This window comes from Macrobrachium nipponense, chromosome 9, assembly GCF_015104395.2.
Source record: "Macrobrachium nipponense isolate FS-2020 chromosome 9, ASM1510439v2, whole genome shotgun sequence".
Lineage (NCBI taxonomy): Eukaryota > Metazoa > Arthropoda > Malacostraca > Decapoda > Palaemonidae > Macrobrachium > Macrobrachium nipponense.
In genome coordinates this window covers 56,450,850-56,462,673 of record NC_061110.1, presented here as the reverse complement: position 1 = coordinate 56,462,673, position 11,824 = coordinate 56,450,850, and the positions used below count along the sequence as shown (strand labels likewise).

The 11,824-nt window shown below is 39.9% G+C and overlaps 1 protein-coding gene across 1 annotated transcript in view; it reads left to right on the top strand.

The window, feature by feature from the left end:
- Positions 1-11,824, top strand: part of LOC135218331 (3'-5' RNA helicase YTHDC2-like) — a 789,914-nt gene that overhangs the window by 760,637 nt on the left and 17,453 nt on the right. Inside the window, 1 exon segment of the mRNA XM_064254560.1 lies at positions 3,279-3,416. Within this exon segment, the coding sequence (XP_064110630.1) occupies positions 3,279-3,416 (138 nt within the window).

Below are 11,824 nucleotides of genomic sequence, written 5' to 3'. Positions count from 1 at the left end.
TCCAAGATACGAAAAACTCATGATACGAAGGCTGCCTCAGTACGGATTAATTTCGTATCTCGAGGTACCACTGTATCAGTAAAGGATCAATATCTATATAAGTCTCATAGATAAATTATCAGTAAATAACAGAGTACGTACAGTATCACAATCATTATATATCTAAGCATGCTCATTTGAAGAATATAGAGTTAATCAATGAATCAATATATATCTGTGCATGTACGCACTAGGAATCTATTTAGAGTGTACCTAGATTAATCACTTAGATTAGTCATTTATGTTAATCATTTGTATTAAGTGCACATATATTGATCATAATTATATGAATCAATATATATATGTATAAATCGGTAGCCATAATAATCGTTACCTTGTATCTTACCAATAACTGCAGTTACTATATCAGTTACTATATCAGTTAATATATCAGTTAAAATATCAGTTACTATATCAGTTAATATATCAATTAATATATCAGTTAATATATGATTTTTATCACTTCATATATGATTTTTATCAGTTAAAATATGATTTTTATCATGTTAATCTTTATGTTATGCAATTATCAGGAGTACATTAGTATTTTCTGTAGTATATGTATCTTCATGAGTTGAAGTGTAAAACTGTATCATTATACATCATGTGATCATTATTATTTACGAATATTATCATATGCATATGTCTCATATCTTATTACATGAATCTGTATTTGTGTACACCATGAAGTTTTTTTACTTATAAGTATTTTCTATATATCTATATATTCACCATAGTGTCTGTATCTCACTTCTATAAGTCAAATGCAAGTCAAGCTTGAGTAATTTTCAGTGTTTGGTTTTCTAGCCAACCGAGCATTTATGTAAGTGCTACATAATATAAAATATGGAATGTTATTCCATATATAAAAACTAAAACTATGATTAATTAAAACCAGTGACCCAAGAGGTCAAACAGTTTGCTTGCAGGAATGTGATCAGACCAGATATGATAAAGTAGGCTAAGATGACGTGTTGTACCAATCAGTGTCTAGTTTGCCGTCATCTGTGGTCATCAAATCATTTGTTTTGTAAACGGTAGTCCAAGCTTCCTGCTTGAGACAACCACAGTGACCTATAACCCAAACGGCCTACATGACTTGTAATCTATGTTATCTGTGTGTATGTTCATATGTTCGAGCTACTGTCTGCTCACTTTATGATTTGTAAACCAGATTGTGTCAGAATTCAATCAGCCATCATCGTTAGAAGACCTGTACATTTTATATGATCTTCATAATGTAGATTTCAAGAATACAGATATTTTTGTACTCAGTGTTTTCAACTAGAAACCCCACATCAGAAAGAAGATACTGAATGAACTTAGAAATTATCATCATGAGTTTGAAACATCTCTGCCTTCGTAACCAAAGAAGATACTGACTTCGTAAATTATCATCAAAATCCAAGACACTCCAATGATTATGGAAAGTCATAACAAACTGACCTTAGCGTAAATTATTGCAGGTCTAAATAACCTCACAGGGCGCCTTATTATACAAAGGCATCAGCCCTACACATGTATTCCAGATAAAAGTCATACACCTTGGTTAAGGTCATTGCATGGCTCAAATACTTCTTCTCTGGTGCCTTACTTCTTGTGTAATGTGACGAGACAGTTGATAACATACAAGTGTGCTTCCTAACACATTCGAGCTCCCTACCTGTGATCTTTGTCCGTGGTTGGTGCCTTCCTCTTTTATGAGGGATAGGAGTGACACTAATAGTTATTTTTTTCAGCGCATTTCTAACCCTTTTCTCTTCCTTACCGAAGATGCTAAGAAAAGCTTTCTTGTAAACATCATATGATACATCACCATACACTACTATATATAAAACTGCTTGTGATCTCACAGGGGCCTCTTCCCCTGAAGCTTACGGCGCCTTTTCACTGGCACTGAAGTAATAAGTTTGCAAATAGGCAGTCTGCGTGTCATAAGACTCTAAGGCCCAATAATTTTTAAACATTTCACTAATATAATCACTTCCTACTTTCTGGAAACAACCACCATTACAAGGAGGACTGACTTTTTTAGCTTTCACTTTTTTTCCCTGTAAAATGACAAGTATTAATTACCGCCATTACACATTTTTTTTTAACATGCTTCTTCTTATCACCTTCTTTTCTCACTTTTGTTATGGCCAGTCAAAAGCCCAGACACTAACACATTACCTTCATTATCACTGGAAGATGACATACAGCAATCATCAACACTTATTTTACTGGTATCGCTTATAAAATGATGATAAATTGCAATTAAAACACTACGGGTTCATAGAGAATGCTAGCAAAACCAAGTAGAACTACAGACTTACGTAAAGGGTTTGTTTTAATGGGGATACCAAGCTCGCATTGTATGCAAGCGCTAATTGGCCCTTGAGACAATAACACTTTTTGATTAGCTGGGCATGCCTACAACACACAGCTTAGTGCTGTGATTTGCTCACTTGCTCCCAGGCAGCTTGGATGCTGATTGGTTATTGTGACATGAGGCTTTAAGGTTCCAACTGCATCTGTGCTATATGCATGATGCAAATAAGGTGGGAGTTCTCCTAACTTCTGTAGCTATAGCATTTTAAACCTTATGGCAGGGCCCTAAATCCTCCCATGTGTTCTTATGAATTCTGTGAGAATTCTCTAGCCGTTTCTGTAAAAAAATCCTTTTCGGCGGGATTGGTGCTTGTGATCTTCTGGTTCTAAGCACCTCATATAAGGTTGGTAACTCTGATAGGCTTAGAGAATCCCAGATACCAGCCATCTACCGCACATCGGACTTTGAAAGGGTAAAACAAGAGGATAGAGCATCCACTCGCAAGGGAGAAGTAACCCCACCTCACCCCCCACCCCCTGAAAGAGTGGGGGCAGCATTAGCTCATCTTCCTACTATGGTAGTAATGAAGAAACATGCATCATCTCTTCGACTCATAGGAGGTTGACAGTTGCCACTTTGGCTTAACAGCTTACTTTGTTGCCACCGATTCCTTGTTTGTTTTATTTTTACCGGTTTTCCAGCTGGCACTAGAATAATTATCCATAAGTTAAGACCCAGGTTTCTTCTGCTTATGAACATTTAATTTTCATTGTAGTTTATGGCGTAAAAGACAAATTGTATGGACGTAGTACTATCATGCAGCCCTAATTTTGTTAATATTTCTTATTTTATTTTTCTTTATTGTGTTGTATTTAACACTGTGCCTTCAAACTTGAGTAAAAATTTATCTTTACATGTATAATTACAGAATGGACTGGTGATGTTGGTTTTCACTGTTCATAGAGGAGGACAGTTTAATGGCTATGCAAAATTTGCAGGAGAAAAATCTGATGAAAAGTGTCCAGATATCACAAATGTTGGGCCAACCTTAGGATCTCTTTACAAAGTAAGTGATTTAATTTATTTTTTGATAATTTGGTGGTAAGAGTGTGTACAGTAATTGTAGTGTTTGGAGAAAGCTCCCCCTCAAAATGGAAACTTCTCAAGGCCTCCCTCACCCCTAAAAACCCTTTCCCTGTCAGTAAGAGTGTCAGAAGTGTTACCAACATTTTCTTGTTGCTGCACAGCATTCCCAACCTTCAGAGGGTAGTTTATTCATTAATTCTTCAATTGTCTGGATTAATAGAGCCAGGCGTCTATCAGAAAGCGGTGAACGCCAAATAATAGCCAGTAAAAAATAACAGGTTTTGACACAGGAAAACCCTTTTTTTGATAGTCGCTGTGGAGTCCTCAAGGAGTTACCCTTCCATGGTCTAACCAGAGCTCCATGGTGACCAGATTAATGTCAAAGACTTCTCTTTTAGCTGGTCTTGTAGCCAGGTATTGTGTTGTAATGATAAACATTATAAGATGTGATAAAGCATAAATGGACTTGGGATAAGAAGGCACTTTCTCTTATCCTCAGCGAATGTTAAAACCCAGTTTATCAACATCAAACCTGCAAGAAGAAGTGGCTATGCGCGTATCCACCATCATATTTTATATATGACCAAACACGGACCATGAAGTCATTCCTTGCTGTTGGTCAATGCAGGATGATCCCTAACCCAAATCCTGTGTCTTTTTGTCAGGTAAGTAGGAGAGTTTTAAAGACTCAACAGTGACTACCAAAAATAGGTTTTTCCTACGTCAACACCTGTCTTTTGATAGCATTGTTACTGTCTCTGCCTCAAGGGGCTTTACAAAGAAATTAACAGGTGACGAAAAGCTCACGAATTCTAAATCCAACAACCTAAAACATTTTTGGTCCAGGGTCAAGACTATCCATGCCACCTACCGATGCACATTGTAGTAAATTTGTTCGAGCTTATGGCAATAGTGTTGTTAAAGGGTAAGGAAGAACAGATGGTTTGGGATGTCTGCCATGACCTCTAGGTAAACCTTAAGTGCTTGTCTGCTAAATCTAATTTACTTAGAATAGGAATATGGTTCTTAAAGGAATCTCATTCTTGGCCAGATGACGATAATAATTGATGGTCAGCTGTTTGCATTGTGGCAGGATTACAAACTAAAGAAAAAAAAAACTCAAAACACAAACACAACACAAACAACCGAACAAGGACAACAACCACACAACAATTCAATAATCATTCAACAAAAGACCACTGCACAAATAATCACCATCCATACCAAAAAACAGTAAACCGACAAGTCAACACACTGCCTACAACATCAAGGAACCACAACTCCAACAACTCATCTACAACCCAACAGTACTCACACCCACAACCCAACAGTACTCACACCCACAACGAACTCAACAAAACAGGCACAACAACCTTCAAACATACAATACCAACAACATTTCAAACAGCTACAAAAACCACAAAGTAACTGACCATCAATAATACTGCTACCAAAAACTCTGACTGAACAGCACCGGCTCTGTTCCCAGACACTCACCTCTCCTGACGCTCATAACTGATTCTTGCTACCGATATACATGGCGATCGCCACAACACACACTCACAACCGCCATCAAACAACTCCTGTGTATTCCTCCAACAATCTCTCTCTCTCTCTCTCTCTCTCTCTCTCTCTCTCTCGTCGTCTCCTCTTCCCTCTCATCTCTCTCTCTCTCTCTTACTGAGATGAGATCATTTTTATGGTACATGTATGTAATAAGTTTATTATTGATATTTTCCAATAGTAATACTTTAATATGTATAATAATAATACTATAACTGTAATTACAAAATTCATTTGTGAGTATTTTAAATACAATCATCTTTCCATTTCACTCTTTTAAATACTGTCAGGACAATCTCTCTCTCTCTCTCTCTCTCTCTCTCTCTCTCTCTCTCTCTCTCTCTCTCTCTCTCTCTCTCTCTCACGCAACCCTCGAAGACATTATCAAATTCAACTACCATCATAACTCCTCCATACTACCTCCCCCAGTACATTTGACAACATCTCCCTACACTTCCAACATCCACACTAAATCGCCTTTCCCAACACCCAAGGATGTTCGGATGCAGGCCCCCTGGATCTTGTTTGAGGACCCTCATACATTCTCTCAGTTACATCACCATTCACTTTTTCCAAACCACTTTCATTCAAATTCCCATTCTCTCTCACTACTATCCTCCCAAATCTCATTAAATACTTCATCGACATCTTCCAGCTCTGGTCCCAACATCTCCCCTATTACTACCAAACCACTCAGTTCATCCATACTTCTGTCAAACTCTTGCAAAGCCTTATCCATCCTATCAACCACCTCGTTGCTACTCAGTTTCTTTCTCACTGAGGTCTCACTTATTACTGTTAACTCAAACCTGCATATTCTATAAGTATCATTCATTCCCTCAAAATCATCTGTGTTACACACTTTATCAACCGTTTGCAGCCTACCACCAACCCCCATATCATGCATTCATGCTTCTTCCTTCCACTTCCTTTCTCTACACTCTTCTACTTTCTACCGTACTCAACCAACAATAACTGTCGATCTCCCAGACCCATTTGTTCACTGACACTTATTCACCCTCAACCATTCACTCATCACATTCTCTTGAACATACTGTCACACACTAGAGGACCCACCCAACTGAATCCCCTTAGCACCAAGTTTCCCAAATTCCCAGCCTGACTCATCCTCTTTTGTCTACACACACTCGCCACATGACCTTCCATTCCACATTCAGCACACTTTGCACACTGTTCTTTACACATCCTAGCATAATGCCCATTCTTTCCACAGTTGCCACAAACCACGTTCATATGGGTACCCCAACATCCACTAGCTGTATGCCCTATCTGTCCACACCTGTAGCTTCTAATATCCCTATCTTTCTTACACTCACTCACTAAATGGCCCATTTGCCCACACCCGAAACACGCTCCCAACGCCCACTGACACTCACTCTTCTAGTATCCTTGCTTCCCACATCTATAACACAGCTAACTTACCCTAACCTTCCGACACTTGCATTCCTATCTCTCGCAGGTTTTACCATACTTACATTACTTGCCCTAATGCTCCTATCAACCGCTTGCTCTGCCATTTGCCTCAGCCCTTCTAAAATTGCCTCCTTGTAGCTCTTAAACTCGGGCATACTCATTTACTTCGGTCCTGATGCTGACACTTCTACTCTCTTTCATACACCTATCTAGCTCATAATCCCCAACTATCTCTTAAAATGTCGTTCCATGTCAACCTTTCATTCATCCATCGCATTTTCTCCTTACGTTTCAGATTTATAAACTCATCCACACTCTCAGGCACAGTCGCCAATAATTTCCTCACTAACTCATTGCACACAAAAGGACAGCAACAACAACAACAAGAAAATTTTTTTCACAAGGTCGAAAGACCCTCTTATAGGAAAATGAAAAGCAACAAATGGAATGCCTGTCAATAGGAATGGTAAGGTTGGGTGTTGACTTCAATGACACCACAGGCAATTGAAGTTTTCCCTTTGGGGGGACAGCATTAATTTTAAATGGTCTGGGGTAGAAACTCTCACCCTTCCCCCTCCTGTAAAGGTGTTCTTCCAAAAACCAGACCCCTCTTTGGAATGTTATATGCAGAAAGGCCCTGTTTAGGAGCCATAGAGAAACATGCGGATATTTGCCACCAAGCAGGTCTCTCTAAGTTTCCCCAAAAAAGAATTATTCCAAACGTAGAGTAATCCTAGACCTATCAACATTGAACAAGCATGTTATTTGCCAAATTTTCCAAATATAACTACCATTGCCCTCGTGTGTTCAGTTGTACTAAAAGGGACTTAGACAACTAAAGATATGAAAGATGCATACTGGCACATCCCGGTCGCTGTTCCCTTCTGCCCCTTCCTAAGGCTCCAGATAGGGAAAGACATGTACAGATTCAAAGTCATGCCCTAAGATAATGGTAGTTTTTTGAGAAATCAGAAATTGTACATCTAATAACCCACCTTGACGACTGATCGATCTGGGGGCCCACAAGAAAAGTGTGCTTGAAAAATCTAAGAGCAGTGGTTAACTGACTACCTTCAAAAGGTTTTATGATAAATTGGCAAAATCCCACCTCACACCCAGGAGACACTTTCAGTAGCTGGAAGTGTGTTGGGATACTTTTTATGGGTCATTGTTTCTCCCCATCATACTCAAAACAGAATAAGGCATGTCCTCAAAATGTGCCTTGCACAGCTTAGAGTTTCCAATGGCAATTAGAATGTATGAAAGGCTTCTTGCAATAATAGATCAAATACACAGATTAAAACAAATGAATGTGAACAAATTCTAGCTATTGCATGCAACAAACAAGATGCAAGACTGACCTTATCAAAAGACTAAAAGAGTCGGGGAGATACTTCTGCTTTGATCCCAGAAGGAATCTCTGGCAATACAGGTCACCCTGACTCCTCAGTCTGTATGAATGACAATACACGCACCTCGTTGACAAGTTGGGAGGAATGTCAGGTGGCGTGGAGGCATTCAGCTCCTCTGAGGAATTGTCGTATCAATTTCCTGGAGCTGATGGCTCTTTTTGTCCCTGAAAAAACTCAACCTCCAGAAAAGCGACATTTGGTTGGTCTAGATGATGTGACTGCAGTGTCTTACATTAAGAGGTTGGGGTGATATGTCCTTTCAATATGGTGATGCTTGCCATCCTTCGATGGGGCAAGCAAGGAAGTGATACTTGTCTGCAATTCACCTCACAGGCAGTCTCAATGTAATAGTAGATGCCCTATCAAGGAAAACGACAGCCTTAACAGATTGCAGTTAGACAACTACTCTTTTTTCAGAAAATAGCCAACATGCTTCCACAAGTGAAAGTGGACCTACTATTTGCCACATAGTGAGAATCACAAACTGCCAGGCAAGCAACAGCAACACAGGAACAGATGGAGGACAATATACCCTTTTCCTCCATTGTTCCAGGTTTTGAAGGTGTGGAGCAAACTCCCTAACCTACCAAGGAATAGCTTACTTAATAGCCCCAAAGCAGCCAAGCAGGCATTGGTTCCTATTACTTTAACAGCGGATGAAGAGATAAATTCCAAAACTGTCCGCTGTTTTATCCGAGTCAATAGGAGAGAAAAAGGATTTTGACGTAGGAAAAATCTATTTCTGGGAGATTGGTTCGTGTCGCCCAGCGAAATAATCCTTTAGTTTATTATTTCTAAGGTAAATTAGCTAACACCAGAGAAAAAACAAATCAAAGAAGATGTCAGAATAACTGACTCGCTCACCCAAAATAAAGAAGGGTGTCGGTATGGTAACTGGGGCGAGTGAGACCACTACCACGAACTTCTTGCCATTTAGAATTCTCCTATATCAAAATTCTCTACGAGAGAGCCGACCCACAGATCGGGGCGGCAACTACTACTACTACAACCCACGCCATGCCGATCACCGTGCCTCTGGTGGCCATCCTGAAGTTAGCAGGCAATCTTGGCGGCAGGGTAGGATAGTGGTGGGATTTTCGCTGGGCGCACCGAACCAAATCGCCCAGAATGATTTTTTTCCTACATCAAAATCCTTTTTCTGGGCTCAGTTCGTGTCGCTGTGCGAAATAGTACCAGAGAATTAGCACAAGATTGGAGAAAATAAGAAAGTCTATCACTCAGAGCTAGCCTAAGCCGATACGAAGAGGAATGGCTAGGGTCTGGACAAGAAACACTCTAATGCCTACAAGAGGTAGAAGACATGCATGCATGACCTAAAACCAGGGGTAGGCTATATCCCCTAAACAATGTAAAACAGCATACGTAAATGAAATAATAGGACATGAGCCACACGTGAATAATAAAAGGGGGAAAGGTTCCAGGTATGGGGACCGAGAACCTAACCGACCATGAGGCGGGACCATGCCGCCATGCTCCAGACCGGGAACCCATATCTATACCTAAAAAACGGCACCTGGATGGAACGAAACTAGATCCAAACCTGTGTAGGACACTTAACTTAGCTGCTGCAATTGCTGCACGTTCCATCTTGCAAAAATGGTAGGGATAATCCTAAAACACAGAGAGCGAAACGAAAACACGTGTGGGAGAATGTCCGCTAACTTGAAGGATGACCACCAGAGGCACGGTGATCGGCATGGCGTGGGTTGTAGTAGTAGTAGTTGCCGCCCCGATCTGTGGGTCGGCTCTCTCGTAGAGAATTTTGATATAGGAGAATTCTAAATGGCAAGAAGTTCGTGGTAGTGGTCTCACTCGCCCCAGTTACCATACCGACACCCTTCTTTATTTTGGGTGAGCGAGTCAGTTATTCTGACATCTTCTTTGATTTGTTTTTTCTCTGGTATTTGTTAGCTAATTTACCTTAGAAATAATAAACTAAAGGATTATTTCGCGCAGCGACACGAACTGAGCCCAGAAAGTCGTTTAACGATCTTCCTTTCTAAGTGAAGACCTCCACAGGTGGATTTTCTTAAATATTATCTGTACCATAAAAATTACTTGCCCAACATTGCTAGGTACCTATTGCAAAAAATTACACACTTCATATGTCTGGTAATACCAGCATGTATGGAAATATAGTTACTTTATTTCCATACTGAGAGCCCAGTCAAAAATTCTAGGGAAACAGTTTTAAAACTTATCCCTTTTCAAGACAAATGCCTTGCAGTTACAACAATCTTGGAATACAAGGCAGCATTAATGAAACCATTGTTTTATGATTTCGTGATTTGACTCTAGTATAGAAGTTGTCACTTCCCTTCTGCGTTCCTTGCACTACAAAGATCCGCTCTACAATTACTTGGTCCCTGAACAAGGTGCTGAGACTTTGATCAGCCCCTTAATTCAGTGGACTCGATACAGCCATAACTCACAAGCTAAAATATGCAATCTTTATTGCAATAGCATCAGGAGCTCTTATTAGCAAAATGGGCTCTTAGGCGGGAACAATACGTCATGCAAACAGCTGACCATCAACTATTATTGTCCTCTGGACTGTCATTCCTGGCCAAGAATGGGATTCCTTTAAGAAGGAAATCTCCTATTCAAAGTAAACTAGAATTATCAGACAAAGCATTATGCTCAGTTCAAGCACTTAAGGTTTACTTAGAGGTCACAGCAGATATCCCTAAAGGTCTGTTTTTTTCTACACTAGCAACAAGCTCGAACAAATTCAACTACACGGTGTATCGGTAGGTGTCATGGATAGTCTTGACCCATAGGTGCTACAGCGGCAAACCCTGGTTCTTCCTAACAAGTGGGTATGTTGACTATCCCTGGGGAAGGTTTGACAATACTGCAACCTTACCCAGCATGCTTAGATAAGTCACTGCAGAACTCCACCTTAAAAAACATGAGTTCGCACTTAGTTTCTTGTTCTTCACTACCAAACCTAAAGGTATTTGGAATAAAGAATGGCGCCTTGAAACTAGTGGGTAGACCCAGGACCAAAAATGTTTTGAGTAGTTGGGATTAAAATTCAAGAGCTCTCTTTTCGTCACCTGTCAGTTTCTTTGTAAAGCTCCTGAGGATGGATGAGACAGCAACTATACTATCAAAAAACAGGCTTTTGACATAGGAAAAGCATAATTTTGGTAGTTGCTGTTGTGTCCTTAAAACCCTCTAACTTCATTGATTTCCCTGATGAAAAGACATGGGATATGGGTAAGGGATCATCCTGCATTGACCAACTGAAAGGAATGGTGGCTTGGTCAGATTTTGGTTGCATGTAAACAATATGACATTGCGTATGCGTATAACCACTTCTTCTTCTTGCAGCTTTTGATGCAGGAAAACTGGGTTTTAGCATTTGCTGAGGGTAATAGAAAGTTTGCTCTTATCCTGAATCCATTTACAGGCAGTCCCTAGTTATTGGCGGGGGTTCTGTTCTCGGCCAGGCTGTTAAGCGAAAACCACCATTAACTGAAACAGAGATTTATGGTGCTTGCGTTGTCATTATCTATTGTCGGCACCATAAGGTTATGGCGCTGATAATCGGAACTCGGCGCGTTATGGTGCCATAAATCGCTGATTTTATGGAGCTAGACAACCCCTATAAAACAGGATTGCCATTAACAGAGTCCGCTGATAACCGGGGAGTGCCTTTATACTCTATCACATATTATAATGTTTATCATTACAACATAATACCTGGCCACAAGACCAGTTTTGAGAATTCTTTAACATTAGTCTGGTCACCATGGAGTTCTGGATAGTCCTTGGAAAAGGTAATGCTTGAGGACAAGACAGCAATTACCAAAAATAGGTTTTTCCTAAGTCAAAACCTGTTTTACAATTTCTCATTCTTGCTTCAAAAGAAGTTTTAAGAGTGACTGTCTAAATGTCATAGATTTTTCAGATGTTCCATTTCTATCTGCCATAGGTGCTTGGTGTCATAGAA